The sequence below is a fragment of the Hyaena hyaena genome, unplaced genomic scaffold (genome assembly GCF_003009895.1).
Source record: "Hyaena hyaena isolate Hyena2069 unplaced genomic scaffold, ASM300989v1 scaffold_1, whole genome shotgun sequence".
NCBI lineage: Eukaryota > Metazoa > Chordata > Mammalia > Carnivora > Hyaenidae > Hyaena > Hyaena hyaena.
The window spans coordinates 8677428-8693099 of NW_024080633.1; the positions used below are offsets into that span (position 1 = coordinate 8677428).

At 62.5% G+C, this 15672-nt stretch overlaps 1 protein-coding gene across 1 annotated transcript; it reads left to right on the top strand.

The window, feature by feature from the left end:
- Positions 1-7542: 7542 nt before the first annotated feature.
- On the top strand, positions 7543-11418 carry FOXF1 (forkhead box F1). The gene is made up of 2 exons (XM_039225509.1): positions 7543-8582; positions 9898-11418. Exons 1-2 carry the CDS (start codon positions 7592-7594, stop codon positions 10056-10058), a joined length of 1152 nt encoding a protein of 383 aa, XP_039081440.1. The 5' UTR covers positions 7543-7591; the 3' UTR covers positions 10059-11418.
- Positions 11419-15672: the final 4254 nt, after the last annotated feature.

Below are 15672 nucleotides of genomic sequence, written 5' to 3' on the forward strand. Positions count from 1 at the left end.
AAATGAGGAGCGACAGGCACATTCTGCGTCCACACTGGCAGCTTTCTGGGAGCAAATGGCTGCTTTTGATGAAGGAGCAAATCTGGGCACTGCCTCCCTTCACACCCCCCTTGCCCGCCCCCAGTTCCCTGACCTCACTCTTCCCCTTCCCCGCTGGCTGTGTGTGTGTGCACGTGTGTGTACGTGTGTGTGCACGTGGGTGTGCGTGTGCGTGTGTGTCGGGTTTTAGCTCTCTCTGAATCCCGAGAACATAGAAGATACCTGGCCCTTGAAATTTAAGTTCTATTTTCCTCTTGGTTTGTCTGTTTGTTTTTGGAAACTCACACAGAGCTCCTTTGCATCTTCTCTCGGGCCCGCGCCTCCCACCTCAGGAGAGCCCTGCCCGCCGTCGCCCTGCCCGGCCGGCCCCAGTCTGTCTCCTTCCGCGTGGATCCTTTGTTGGAAAACCAAGTCTGGGAGACACCCGCCTCCCGTCCCCGGGCACACACACCCCATCTTCCAGAGCACAGCTGTCCAGGCAGCGGGAAGAAACACACAGCAGGAAGCCTCTGTGGGGCGAAGGAGCGGCGAGGGCGGCCTCCGGAAGGCCAGCCCCAGGCCGCTCCGGGTCCGGGGGCGTCTCTGCCTCGTGGGCCAGCGCGCGCCGCTCATGCCAGAAAACTCCCAACAATCTCACGGGGAAGAGAGCCGCAAATTCCTAGGCTTCAGTGCTGTCAAATATTTCACTGAAGGACGTCATGGAAAATCTGTGCGTTTGGGTAAAGTGCCCGAACGGAGGGGCGAGCTCAAGGCTGCAGCATCCAAGCACCAGGCTTTTTTTTTTTTTCCCCTTTGACCAAAATATGAACGTGTGTCTGATGTGCTACATGCCAGGGCCGGGTGTGCGGCTGGCTCTCCCCACGGCTGCTCCCCCAGCGCGGCCCCGGTGGTCTCCGTGGGGAGGGGGGCAGGGTGCAAGCCCCCGCTGTGTGGAGCCAGAGGGCGCTGCCGCTCTCTCCTCCTCACCTTGGGGTCACCTGGGAAGGGTCTGGGAGGCGGGGCCCAGAATCAGGCCCCACGGGGCTCTGGAGTTCAGGAGGGCGCAGAGGAGAACAGGTAGGGGCGAGCACCCCAAAATGAGGTGAGCGCCGCCGACCAGCTTTCCCAGTGGCCCCGGCACGCCCAGGCCCTGGGACTCCCTGTGACTCAGGGCCCCCCTCCCAGGGCCCCTTCCACAGGGTCCTGAGCTCACAGCCTCTCCGTGACCGAACCAAGGGGACCCTGTCCCCACATCTCCAGTCCACCCACCCTTGCCAGCTCAACAGAGCGCAGGAAAGTCACTCCGGGGCCTGAAGAAAGAAGACGATCGCCTTCCAGGCTTGTGGTTTAGTGAGCCAGTGACCGGCGGGCACACAGGCCTCGGCAGAGTTGCGGTGTGATCACTGCAGCCTTCGGGACTTCGGTCACGCCCCGGCCCTCCCCCCCACGTCCATCCCTTCCCCTGCGGGCGTCTCCTTGCAATGTGCGGTGCCCAGGGCACATGCCATGCTGCCCCCCCCCCCCACGATGATCTGTACCCACCGGCACCAAGCTGTGCACATATCACCACGTGCGTGTGTGTAACCCATGAGGCCAGCCGCACACCCCACAGCACTCTGTGAAATTCTATACCGTAGCGTCCGCAGAGCCCGTAACGCTCCGTGTCCGGAACCCATTATGTTGTATACAACCCTGGGCGATGCTGCATGTGTAACGTGCTGTGTTAGACACGTCTTATAATCGTCTGTGTGCCGAACGACTCACAGTGTGCACGAAAATTCTATACACATAACGAGGTCTGCTGACTGAATCTTAACGGTATTCGTTACGTGGGAGCTACCGTGTCGTGCCGCATCCTGGAACGTTCAGACGGCGAGCGAGCTGCACGTGCACACCTCACCCTGTTCTGCACACACAGACCTTAGGCTGTACACCTGCCGACACTGCGGTGCCCACAGGACACGCCTCCGTGGGCCTCACCTGGCCCTACTCCACGCCTCTCTGTCTTGCAGGTTGTTCTCTTTCTCTCTCTCTCTCTGAAATAAACCCTATGCCCAATGTGGGGCTTGAACTCACGACCTTGAGATCAAGAGGCACACACACACGCTCTACCGGCTGAGGCAACCATATGCCCCTATTTCCTGCAGTTTTTTGCCTCCTCTAGACAATATTCTGCACAAACGTCCCATGTATTTTGTGCACAAGTCATCCTATAATCCAGGGAAGGGGGGATGCCCTCTCTCCTGCCCCTCACGTTTCTCCCCACAGCCCCAGGGCCACATTTTACCCCCACCTCGGCTCCCTCGGCCTCTCTACTCATTCTCCCAGGCCAGGCAGCTTCCCTCACTGCCCAGCGCCCACCTCGGGTCTGGGGCCCAGCCTGCCCTACCTTGTGTCGCCTTTGGACCTCATCTGGAAGGGGTTCGAGGGAGCAGGGATGAGGGAGGCTCGGCCCCGCGCTAATGCAGAGCAGGGGTGGTGGGGGACGGGGCGGCTGCCCTCTCGGTGGGTGGTCGGCTGCCGCCTTCGCCCCCGCCCCTCCCGCTTGGCCGGCCCGGCTCAACGAGCTGGATCTGGTTCCCTGCTCGGGTTACGGCGCACTCTCCACCAGGGCGGGCGGCTTCACTTAAGCAATTAGCCAGTAAAAATACCTTGGGCTTGGGGAGTGGGAGACGGGACAGGCGTGTCTGTTTTTACACCCCCCCCATTGAGGATTCCTGAGGCCAAAGCTGGGGTGCAGATCTGATTTGGGATGAACGAGGGGTGTCTTTATGGATCTTTAAGCTAAGAGCAAAATGCTGCCCTCACCCCTGTCTGTATCTTCTCCCCCGGCCGGTGAGGTGGGCCTGGGGGCTTCTGTGTCTCTCACTATGACAGCCTATGTCTATGACTGCCCAGTGCACACCGCAGCCCTGAGAAACAGGAACCGTTATTTGTCCCCCTTTTTAGATGAAAAAACTAAGGCACACAGCATGGTGATAATAGCTACTAGTATTGTATCGTATTTGAAAATAATACTGCAACGTAGTTGCTAAGAAAGTATATCTTAAATGCTGTCACCACACAGGAGAAGTGGTAACTATGTGACGGAATAGAAGCGCAACTAACACCATCAAGTGATCGTTTTGCAACACACAAATGTAACAAATCAACACACTGTAACACTTTAAATTTACACAATGTTATGTGTCAGTTCTATCACAATCAAGCCGTCAATAAAGCCGTTAGAAAACCAACCGACCAACCAACAACGATCTCCCCCCAAAAGAAACTAAGGCGCAAATAGCTTAGGCAACATCCCCACATGGTGACTGCTGGATTGGAATCTGGCCCCTGACCATCCCCGGTGTTCCGACAGAGGGTCTCTCCGCCTCTTCCGCTGCAGACCCTGGGGCCTGCGGCTTAATTCCCATTCCCGGTTGTGTGGTCAGGCCTGGATTTGCATCTGGGCTCTGCGGAGGAGCCAGGACTTGGGATAACCCGGTGGGGGGCGGGGGAAGCCTCTCTACAGAGAGGGATAATAGGGACCTGGTAGGGGCTTCTGTGAAGATTAAACAGATATCTCCGAGGCATTTAAGCTGGGTCCTGGCTCCTGGGTGGGAGGTCCTGGGTTCATGGGCAGGCTCCCGGTGTTCGGTGAGATCCTGCAGCCATTCTACGAATGTCACTGGAACGATGGTGTGCCTTTCCGAGGCGGGCGGGGGATAGGATACAGTTTTCAATAGTTCGTCAAAGGGATTCACAGCCCATAGAAAGGTTAAGGACACGAGCACCTGGCATGGGCTGCGGTCGAGAAGTCCCGTTATCATCGTTGTGTCTGTGACAGCTGCTACTCTCTTATCATCACCAGTTTCCCAACAGGTCTCTGTGCCCGCGCGCCTGGGATGCGTTTCTAAACTCATTCTCTCCACTCTCGGCCTGCACTGAGACTGAGGGAGGGTCAAGTGCCATGATGGTCTGTCGTGGGGGGCAGAGAGAAGAGATAGAGAGGTGTTCCTGTGGCGGTGCTGGCTGCTCTGGGCCAGGTCCTTAGTGGGCCTCAGTTTCCCCACCCCAGAATGCAAGCTCGAGCGAGGCTTCTCCTCCGACAACTCCGAGTTGGGAGCCTCGTCTCCAGGCATACAGAAAAGCCTTCCTTGCTATGGGATGTGGTTTTCCCTAGAATTGAGGGGGGGTCCCCCCCAAATTACAATGCTGGGAGCTCATTTCCCCTGCCCTTCCTCTCACACCCCCACCTTTGCCTCCCTCCTGGGTGGAGATTAGGGGCTGGGGAGAGCCTCCAACTGCCACATTCCTGAGCATCCTGACACTGGCCCCTCTCCCGGGGCAAGATAACTGCTGCCCTTTCCCTGCAAAGTCTGGTTTGCTGTCAGAGCCTGAGGTTAGGTAAGTGGGGGCCAGGTGGGGCCCCAACTCCACACTTCTTCCCCAGGAAGGCATAAGCTTCCCTACCCCAAAACACCCCAGAGCCGCCCAGGGGAGCCGGTGAAACACCTTGATATGCAGGAGGGAGGAAATGGTCAGACGGCCGGGGTCAGCCAGACAGCATCTGCGCCCCCTCCCCACTGGAGAGCTCCCAGGAAGGGAAGAGGCTGCTGGAAAAAGAGTCCCCCGATTTCAAGTTCTGTAGAGCCCCCTCTTTGAAGGCGCCCCGTCAGCAAAACGGAGGCATTATTACCGCTTTCTGGAAGCAGCTGGGTTCGCGCTGCACCCCTAGCTGGCTGGGGAGTGGGGCGGCCTCCCCCGCTGGCCTCTCTACTGAATGCCAGATGTGCTCCCAGCAGCTGGCGGGAACGACCCCTTCTCCGAACGTCCCTCCCGGCACCGCCAGGGCCTCCTAGCCCGCGGCTGCCGTTTGGCCGAGAGAGAGAGAGAGAGAGAGAGAGAGAGAGAGAGAGAAGAAAAGGGGGAAAATGTGATGGAGAGAGGGCGAGAGAGAATCCCTAACGCGAACCGAGAACGGACGGCGGGTGGGCGGTGGCTGAGCCGGGCCAACGCGCGCGCAGGGCTGTGTGCACTGAACGCGAAGGGCAGGCCCGTGCGCTGGCACAGCGGGTTGCGGCGCCTGGGCTGCGCGACGGGTGCTGGATGCCACGATGTCCTCGGAGGCCGTGCAGGCTGCTCATGGCACCCGTGGCCTGTGGGTGCTGGCTGGGCTGAGTGTAGCGGGGGGTGGGGGTCTGCCCGCGCGCCCACCTGCGCGGAGACACGGCCGCACACAACGCGGTCACGTCCCACACACCTTCCCCTAGGCCAGGGAGCCTGGCGGAAACGCGGCGCGCGGAGGGCGACCCTCTCGTCTCCAGCGAGTGCCACTCGGCCCGGGGAAGGCGGCGACCGCGGGGCACGTTCCGCCTGCCGGCCCCCAGCTCCTCGCACGGACGTGCCAGGCGCCCCGAAGGCGACGAGGAGGCGTCTACCGCGAGGCTGAAGGCGTCTGAGCGAGGAGGGGGGACAGCGGGGGACAAGGAAGCCAGAGGAACCCGAGACGACGGCGGGGCTTTGAAAAGCGCCGCGGGGCGGGCGCACGCCGAGCGCGGCATCTGTCTTTCGCCGCGGCCCCCGCCGGGGCAAGGCATCCGGGCTCCTCGCGCCGACCCGCGAAAAACCGGCCCTCACCTCCCTCCGCCGCACCCGGGCCGCGGCCGGAGAGGCTGGGCTGGGCGCCCCGCCGTCCGCGCGCGAACAGCACTCACCTGGGTCCGCGCCGGCCGTGCTGCGCCCCGCTCCTGCGCGGCCCCGCGCTCGGCGCCGGGTGCGCCACCCCCCTTCCCCGGCCCAGCCCACACCCGGGTCCTGCGAGGGAGAAGGCGTGCGTGCGAGCCCCGTGCGGCGGACCGCCTGGCGCGAGGGGGCCGCCGCGGCCTGGGCTCCCCGCCCGCGCGCACTGCTTTCCGGAACCCGGCCTGGCGCGCAGTGTCAGAGGCCCCGCGGCGGCGGCAGGCCGACCCACAGGGGCGTTAGGCCAACTCCCCCCGCGCACGCGGAATTCTCTATTATTATTAAAGAATCCCCCAGAACGTGTTTACGTTGAGCCGTATAAACTTCCTGCCAGGGCCTTTACCATCTACGAGAAATCGGAACCCGTTCTTGAAAAGCGGGGGACACCGGCGCTGCGGGGCCAAATAGGTGGATTTTCAGTGTGTGTGTCTGTGTGTGGGGGGGAGGGGGTCCCCTCGGAAGCTCGCGGGTTCAGACTGGAACGAGGCTAGCGTACACGTGAGTGACAGTAGGTGCGAATCTACACTCCTGCGGGCCGAGTGTGTGTGCGGGAGCGCGCGCATTGCTTGGGGCGCGCACACGCCTGAGCCAGGTGTGTGCCTGAGTGGGCAGCACTCACGAAGGAGTGTGAGTTTGCACGTCTGAAATCTTCACAATTTATCGGGTCTGCACGTGCACCAACGCATGCATGCGTGTGCACGAGTGCACGGATGAGTGAATGAGCAGAGCCGCTCTTTCCGGAAAGCCCGCTCGGTTCGGGTCCCCGCAGGCACGGCGGTTCCTGCTCGCTCCCGCCCGGCCAGGGGCGCCTGAGACAAAGCGGCCGCGACCCGCCCTGCGCTTTCGTTTTCCGCCCGCGCTCGGCTCCGGCGGCTGCCCGGCTGCTCGCGCGCTTCTGGGCGAGTCCGAAAAGTCCCGGGCGCAGCGCAGTCCTTCCCGGGGCGGGGAGAGCCGGTAGGCGGGCCCTCCCGGGAACGGACGCCCGCCGGCCGGGGGGCCCCGGCCTGGTGCCCGCCGCCTCCGCCGCCGCCGCCGCGGTCTGCGATCCGGCCCCGGGGGCCCGCGCGGCGGGGCCGGGAAGGCGGAGGGCCTGCGCGCGGCGGGGCCGAGCCGCGGGGCCGAGGGCGCATTAACACTTGCTCGCCAGGTTGGTGGAGGCGGGGCGGTCCCGCCGGCGGCCTCCGGGCGGCGAGGGTGGGGGCCCTTTAAGCGCCCACCAGCGCGGGGCCCGGAGGGGGGCAGGGAGGGGAGGGGGCTCCCGGAGGGTCTCAGGCCGGCGCCCGGGACCCCGCGGAGAGAAGATGCAGTGAGGGCGGCCTGGCTGGAGTCGTGGGGCCCTGCGCCACGGGTGGCGGGGGGCCGAGTGCGGGTCCCCGCGGGGGCGCACGGCCGCTGGCCCCGGAGGTGGCGCCTCCTCTCTCCCCCCCCCCCAAAAAAAAACCTGGCTGGGTGGGGGGGCTTCCTCGCGGCCTCTGCCGCGGCTGCTGCAAAGAGGCTGCCCTCGGCCTCCGCTCGCCTCCTTCCCCAGTGGGAGGGCGCGAGGGAAAGAGGGAGGAGAGAGAGGTGAGGGGGGAGGGAGCCGGAGAGAGGGGGGCTCCGCGCCAACCGCCGGCGGATCCAGCGGCTCCTCGGGGAGGCCGGGCGGGCGGCCGGGGGAGGGCGCGCCGAGGCCCGCTCGGAGCAGTGGCCGCGGATGACGGCAGAGGTGCAGCCAGCCCCGCGCGCGCAGCCCCCTCCCCCTCGCCCTCCTCCCCCCCCTCCTCTTCCTCCTCCTCCTCCTCCTCCTCCTCCCGGCTCGTCCGCGGCGCAGAGCAGCGGCGGCAGCGGCGGCGGCGGCAGCAGCAGCCACCCCATGTCTTCGGCGCCCGAGAAGCAGCAGCCACCGCACGGCGGCGGCGGCGGCGGGGGAGGCGGCGGCGGGGGAGGCGGCGCGGCCATGGACCCCGCGGCGTCCGGCCCGTCCAAGGCCAAGAAGACCAACGCCGGCATCCGGCGCCCGGAGAAGCCGCCCTACTCGTACATCGCGCTCATCGTCATGGCCATCCAGAGCTCGCCCACCAAGCGCCTGACGCTCAGCGAGATCTACCAGTTCCTGCAGAGCCGCTTCCCCTTCTTCCGCGGCTCCTACCAGGGCTGGAAGAACTCGGTGCGCCACAACCTCTCGCTCAACGAGTGCTTCATCAAGCTGCCCAAGGGCCTCGGGCGGCCCGGCAAGGGCCACTACTGGACCATCGACCCGGCCAGCGAGTTCATGTTCGAGGAGGGCTCCTTTCGGCGGCGGCCGCGCGGCTTCCGAAGGAAATGCCAGGCGCTCAAGCCCATGTACAGCATGATGAACGGGCTGGGCGGCTTCAACCACCTCCCGGACGCCTACGGCTTCCAGAGCTCGGCCGGCGGCCTCTCGTGCCCGCCCAACAGCCTGGCGCTGGAGGGGGGCCTGGGCATGATGAACGGCCACTTGCCGGGCAACGTGGACGGCATGGCGTTGCCCGGCCACTCTGTGCCACACCTGCCCGCCAACGGCGGCCACTCGTACATGGGCAGCTGTGGCGGCGCGGCGGCCGGCGAGTACCCGCACCACGACGGCTCCGTGCCCGCCTCCCCGCTGCTGCCCGCGGCCGCCGGGGGGGTCATGGAGCCGCACGCCGTCTACTCGGGCTCCACGGCCGCCTGGCCGCCCTCGGCCTCCGCGGGCCTCAGCAGCGGCGCCTCCTACATCAAGCAGCAGCCTCTGTCCCCCTGCAACCCCACGGCCAACCCCCTGCCCGGCAGCCTCTCCGCGCACTCCCTGGACCAGCCGTATCTACACCAGAACAGCCACAACGCCCCGGCCGAGCTGCAAGGTGAGTGGGGAGCCCCGAGCCAGCCGTCCTGGCCCTGGGGGTTCCCGCGGTCAGCGCAGCCCAGCAGCCGGCCGCTCCGGGGCGCCAGCCCGGGCGCTTCGGGGAGACCGTCGTGTCTCCCCAGGCCCCGTCTTGGCCACACCTCCCCCACTTTGAGGGGATGAGCACAGGGGTGAGGGCGATTTGGGCCACGACGATAATTGTTGTTTTCGGTTCCAACTCCCAGCTGCTGGGAGCCCCCAGCCTGGCCCAGCAGGCCCCGTCCTCGCCAGAAAGACCCAGACCCCGGTATTTCACATGGCCTCGGTGCTCGGGCCCCTCACACGCCTCAGCAAGTCCCTGAGCCGGAGCGGGAGGCGGCCCGGCCCGCCGGCTCTGTCGTCGCCACCGAACGCCGCTGCCTGGGCTGAAAGGCAGAGTTAGGCCCCGGGCTGCCTGGGCTGGGTGCTCCGCGGGGATCCAGACCTGGCTGTGGGACTGTCCAGCTGGGGGACATTTTGTGGTGACAGAGGCAGAGAGGGGCTGCGGCCAGGCCCAGGCCAAGAGTTAGAGGTGCAGGCCCCTCAGACTCTTTGTTTCTGAGGATCTGGGCTTTCTGTCCCCCAGACACCCTCCTCCTCACCCCTCTGAGGAGGACGCAGCACAGCAGTTTCTGTCCGGCAGCCTCCTCCCGGCGCCCCCGGCCTCCCCGGGGCCCCCGGTTCTGGAACGGGCTCGGAGCAGCTGAGCAGGGCCGGTTAGGGCTCTGCTGTCAGCCGCCCGGAGGGTGGAGGGCCGCCCCTTCGAGGGGCCGGAGGGGATCGCCCTGCTTCACACCCGGGCTGCCTCTCCTCGCCGGGCTGGGGGGAGGGGGCTGTTCTCCAAGGGGCTCTTCCCCTGGAGAAGCCCCCCCCCATCGCCGCCGCACTTGGGCCTCGCGGCCTTTGGGGTTGGAAGGCCGGTACCCCAGTGCCAGGCACAGGCCTGAGGCCGGCCCTGGAGCTGGAGGCCAGGCTGTCCTTGCCGTGTGCTGGCCCCTGCCGGCCCCCTCGCCCCTTCCCCTTCGGGACTCGGTGACCGAGGCCGAGTAGGTCCACGCGGCGGGCACCCAGGGAGCAGTGGTCGCCACCGGGGTCCTGGGGCCCTCGGCTGGATCAGAGCCCGGCCTGAGACCTGGGGCCGCCTGGACCCGCCCGAGGCCAGAGCTGCGGGACGCTGGCACCTCGGTGGGGCGTAGAGAGGCCGCGGGCCCCTGCGCCCAAGCCTGGAGGCGGTGCTGCTCCGGCCCTCGCGACCCTAACGCAGTGCTCCCCGCTCTCCTGCCCCTCCTCCGCAGGCATCCCGAGGTATCACTCCCAGTCACCCGGCATGTGTGACCGCAAAGAGTTCGTCTTCTCCTTCAACACCATGGCGCCCTCGTCCATGCACTCGGCCGGCAGCGGCTCCTACTACCACCAGCAGGTCACCTACCAAGACATCAAGCCCTGCGTGATGTGAGGCCGCAGCCCACGGGGCCTGCCGGGCACGGGCGGCCTGGCACGGGGACCCGGAACCCGTCCCAAGAAACTGCTCTCTCCTTGAGGTATAGCCGTAGGCAGAAGACAAGGGTCTGACCCCTACCTACCCGGATTATTTGGAAAGGAATCCCCAAGGCAAGGACCCAGCTCCGCGGTCAGCACCGCCTCCACCCACTCCCTCAAAAAATTACCAAATGGTGGCTGTGGGGCCTGGTCTGACTGCCGCTGTTGGTAAATAAGTATCTATTTTTGATCCAGTTGAAGCCGGCTGAGAAGGTGCTGTGCTGGGGGAAACCCTAACATGCGACCAAGAAACCAGAGGAGGCCTCTCCCCGCCTTCCCTCCAGCGGCAAAAGCGGGGGGGGGGGGGGGGCAGTCCGAAGACAGGCAAACGTGTGAGACCATCCTTATCAAATACTTTTATTTTTTGGTTGAGTATTTATCTTTTTACTTCTAAGGGTTTTTTTTTTTTTTTTGGTTTTTTTATTTTTGGAAAGAATGTCTCAGAACACGCTAATCTCCTCTCAGAGCCGTGTTGGGGGGGGGCAAGAAATCACACCCCCCTCCCCATCTCAGAAGGCCTCTGGCGACCGCAGGTGAACCTCGGTGCGGGGCGGGCTTGCATTTCTAAAGCCACTGTTCACAGCACAAAAGGAAACCGGACAACGGGGGGCCTGGACCCAGGTCGCCCGTCCCCCTCCCCCCCTTCTCTGCCTTCTCTCCGGTCCTTTTGGTTTTGTTTCGAATTGCAGTTGGACTTTCTTGGCGGGTGTTTTTTCTCACAAGACCCCACTGTCTCCTGATCTCTACGGAGTCTGCGATCTCTACTGTGCTGCGTCTGTGCGGGGACAGGGAAGGCCGCCGAGCGCCCTGATTCAGGATCGCGGTGACACAGGAAGGTTAAGGCACTTTTTAAACTATAGCAAGGCTCATCCTGTTATTTATTCTACTCTCTTTCCCTAATAATCGAAACACCGCATAGGCTCCTCCGTTTATCAGTATTAATGGTGTAACTCTGTTGGCAATATTTGCCGCGTAGAATTTTTCTTTTTTTTTTTTTTAAGAGATCCATTGTAAATTTGAAACAAAGTCCGATCTGTGTAAAGACAAATTTCCATATGTTTATATAAATATATATATAAAATGAAGGACTACCCCCCCCTTTTTTTAGTATTTTGGCTGCGGGGTGCAGCGTTTGTGACACGTATTTTAAATTTCCTTCTGCACTGTATAAAATGACAATTTGAGGATGTTTTGCCTTTTGTGTATTTTTTTTCCTAAGAAAAGAACAAAAATAAAAATGTGTAACATTTGTACATGGCCTTTTAACATTGTATCAACCAGAAATAAAATCGCATGAGTATTTTATTGGGATTGGAATTGTAGAATATCTTCCAAACCCCAAAATATACACAGGAGCCAGCCTGGGACCTCTAGGCTTGTTTTGTATTTAAAATTTGGGGGATCATTTTTTTTTCCTTTTTCTTCTCTGTCTCTCTTTTTCTATTCCTCCTCTTTCCATCCTTCACTTTACATTGAAATGAAATCTGGACACGAGGAACTATTTTTCTTGGCTTCTGTTTTTTAAGAAGAGCCCCTCCGCTGCTCTAAATGTCATTTCTCGTTTTAAAGAAATAATCAAATGTTGAAAGAAAAAGTGTACCCTTTCTTCCCCCAGGGAAAACCGTATCTGTAAAAGAAGATCTATGAAATGCCGGGTTTTGTTTTTTAACCTTTTTTTTTTTTTTTTGCCACCAATGAGAGTTTAACTTCGAGTGTCAGACTTTAATGTTCCCATAGTCAGGCTGTTATAAATTATGAAACAACTTTAAGGTTTTTCGTAGGGCTTTGGTTTTGTTTTGTTTTTTGGTATCTACGCTTGGTTTTCCCCAACTGAGAAGTGAGTAAAATTTAAGCAAGAAAGGGGTCATTGCAGGGAGAGCAAGGTGACAGAAACATTTCCATTTAGGAACATTGCCCCCCAAATGCCACTGCGGGGGGGGGGCACTATTTAAAACCCTGTGTCTCCAGCTGACCACCGTCTTCCCACTGCAGTCCCTGCCTAAGAAAACAAACACAATAAAGTCCCATTGTCGGCGGCCATGCAGGGACCCACCGCAGTTGCTGCCCGTCGTGGGGTCGCGAGCCTCTGAACCTGGTTCTTCTCAAATTTGACATTTTGGACGTGAGGGTAATTTCTCCAGTGCTCTGTTACATCAAAATTATCAAACTCGCCCAGGCAATTAATGTCCCAAACTAACCGCTGTCTATAAAAACGAGATAAAGGCTACAGGAAAAGGCCAGCGACTTCATCCCTGGGGTCTCTGGGGGGCCGAAGCGCTGGGGGTCCGGGGTCTCCGTGGCCCGCAGGAGCCTGGCCCTGCACTGCGGGAGGGGAGAAGGCACGGCCCCCTGGGCTGGAGGCCCCCGGGGCACCAGCCGGTGCCCAGGAAAATGAGGCCGAGCCAGAGAAAGTCCCCGGGGCCTCCCGCGCAGGAACGCGCGCTCCGCATCTAGGCAACTTCCGCAGGCGAGAGCGGGTCTCATCCTCCCTCCTGCACCACCGCGGACACTGCGCCCCAATTAGGACCGAGGCTCTTGGAAGTGGGGTTGATTAGGGGAAACCCAATGCCAGCCCGGCCGGCGCACCCCCAGGCTCCTGCAGCCTCCGCGCCCGCTCGCGTGGCCCCTTGGGGCTGGAGACCGCGTCCGTCCGTGCTGGGCCAGGGGCTGGGGCGGAGGTGCGCTCCTTCCTGCTCGCCTCCCCGCTCACCTCCCCATGGCACCTGCGTCTCTTCGGGCTCTCCTGGCGCTCCCGTGCCCCAGCGCCCGGCTGTGTGGGAGGCTCGCAGAGGGGACTGTGCGGGAAAGCCAGCCAGGGAGCCCCAGGATGGGGCCTGGCCTCTGACTCCCGGTCTGACCAGGGGCCTGGGGGTGAGAGAAAAGCCTTCCCGGGCAAGGAAAGCTTGGCCCAGAAAGGGCCCAAAGACTGAAGCAAAACCGTCTCCAGAGCCATGTTCCAGATTACACGCCACCCTGCGGCTACCGGCAGCTCACAGATCGGGCTTGCTTGGCTTGTGTCTTCCCCAGGGCCCATCTCAGCCCTGAGGTGCACAGGGGCCACGGAGCTCCGGCTGTGCGCCCCCACAAAGCCGTGCACCCCCACAAAAGCGTGCCGGCATATGCACATTAGGAGCTTGAAATGCAAAGGCGTTTCTGAGTCTGGTGCCACCCCCACTTCGTAAGTACACGGCCTCCTAGGTAGAACGGATTCAAAAGCCTCTGAGCACACCTCGGGGAGGCTGTCCTGGACTCTAAGCATATGAACCCCCCAGTAATAAGGCATCTGGAGGCGGGGGGGGCGTGGCAAGGATCAACCCATAGGGTTTCCGTTTGTGGATTACAATCGCAGGCACTCCAGGGTTCTGCAGGGGGAGTGGCCCCACGTCTGGCCTGAAGGTACTCAGGTGTGTGCTTCTGATGGGGGAGGGGCCTGGCCCACCAAAGCCCACCTCTCCCAGTTTTCTTTTCCCTTTGGGGCTGGACACGCGGGGACAAGGGGGGAGAGGTAGGCCAGGGCCTGGCTGCTCCGCCTTCCGGGCGCCCACCAGCCAGCAGGCGTCCCAGAGGGAGTGAGGGAGAAAGCAGGGTCCCTGCTCTGCCGCCACCTCACCCGGGGAGCCGCCGCCTCCCAGCCTCGCGTCCTCAGCCCTCCTCGTGACCCTGGGGGGCAGCAGTTGGTGAGCTGGTGGCCTTCGGGGACGACAGGATGACGTACTCTGTGCTACCCGCACGGGAGGGACCTGACCACCCACGCGTGTCTCACCCTGCTTCCCAGAGATGGGGGGCGGGGGTCCCCCTGTGCTCCGTTTGGGAGCCGCTCCCCATGTTCTGGCACGTGCGCTGGGACGGCTGGCCTCCCCGGGAGGACCTGACCTCCAGGCCGGAAGACCCCTGAGCCCCACGGCTTCATTCTGACAGTGACTCTCGGTGTGGAACTGCCCTCGTCAGGAACACGGGCGTCTGCTGAAACCGCAGGGGGTGGGGTGCTGACAGCCACTCCATCTGACCCCCTGGAGGCAGGACCCAGGAATCCAGTCTTCACAGATTTCCAGGGGGGCCTGGTGAGTGCGAGTCTTAGTCTCCAGCCTTCTCTGGGTTCCGAGAAAAGCCTCGGTGAGGTCGGCTCGGAGCGGCCTCTGCTGCCCCCTCCTGCCCGGCGGCGGCGGCTCTGAGCCCCAGCGCGGGTGATGGTCGGCAGTGGGGCTCAGGCAAACAAGGCCTCTTCACACACACACACACACACACACACACACACACACACACACACACACGTCACCTCCGTCCTTCTTGGGCTTCCCCCAGGGAGGCCCGAGGACGACTCCTGCCCTTCTGGAGCAGAAACAGGTCACGGGGATTGCTCCAGACGCTGCTGACAAGGGCTGGGCTCGGCACTCGGACCCAGAACCCGCGTCCCTGAGGTGCTGTGCTCCAGGGCTCCTGGCCGCCCTCCTTCCTCCGCCACCAGGCCTAGTGAAAACAGCCAAGGTGAAGTGTGGTCCGTCACCAGCCTCTGCTGGGGCTCTGAACACCCTGCGCCTGGGGCCGGGGTGTGGTCATGAGGATGGGGTGAGGAGATGGCCCAGCAGCCCCAGCTCACACCCCTGACACACAGCTCCCTTCTGGTGTAGGAGAATTAAATTTCATGGGTTTCCACCCCACACCCCCCACGGAAGCCCCCTTCACTTCCTCGAGCCCCTTGCGCTTCTCCACTCTGCTTCCAGAATCTTCTGGGCATCAACATGTCAGATCTCGGGGCTGTTACAAGCAGGGGGGTCTTTGCCAGGGCTTACCCAGCCTTACCCGCTCATGAAGGGACGTGAATGGATTTGAGGGGCTGAAACAAACCACAGGCCTTTCCCAACGTTGACGCATGTGCTCCGGGGATGGGCAGGGGATGTCTGCAAGCGTGACAGAGGAAGAGCCACCGACACTGAGCACCTGTGTGTCTGCCCTCGCCCGGGGCTACATGCCGCGGTCATCGTGGTTGACAGACCAGGGCCGTGTCTGCAGCGCCAGGGCGCCGGGGGCTGCGCTGACGTCGCGGGGCGGTGCCACCAAGGCCAGGCCCCCTGGGCCCCGAGCAGGGGTGGAGAGCCCCCAGTGCGCGCACAGCCGGCGAGGGCCAGCGCCAGCTCTCAGAGCACAGGCGTCCTGCGTGGTTGTGCAGGGCAGGTGTAGACCACCCCCCGTGGCTTCGGGGCAGCGGTCTGGGGAGGCACAGTGGTGACGAGCCTGTCCGAGCATCTTATTAAAACGACCACACTGTGGCGGGTGCAGGGACCATGTGTCCCCCCGTGTCCAGGCCTTCTGGCCACAGGGAAGTGTCCCTGGTCCTCAGATGTCCTTTGAAAAGGGGACACTTTTGGGAAAGAAAGCGTCCATGTTGGGAAAAACCCCGAGGAGAGCCACACATCAGCACACGCTGCTGGGCCCCGCGGCACCCTGGCTGGTCACAGCTCGCGTGCAGCAGGCACTGCCGGGCCATCTCTGTCCAAACGGTCGGAGGCCTGGCGAGGCGGCAGCAGACAGGC

Excerpts from the sequence above, each read along its gene's own strand:
- FOXF1 (XM_039225509.1), top strand. The coding sequence starts at position 7,592 with ATGTCTTCGGCGCCCGAGAAGCAGCAGCCACCGCACGGCGGCGGCGGC. Across the intron at positions 8,583-9,897 it reads CGCCCCGGCCGAGCTGCAAG|GCATCCCGAGGTATCACTCC; the intron begins GTGAGTGGGGAG and ends CCTCCTCCGCAG.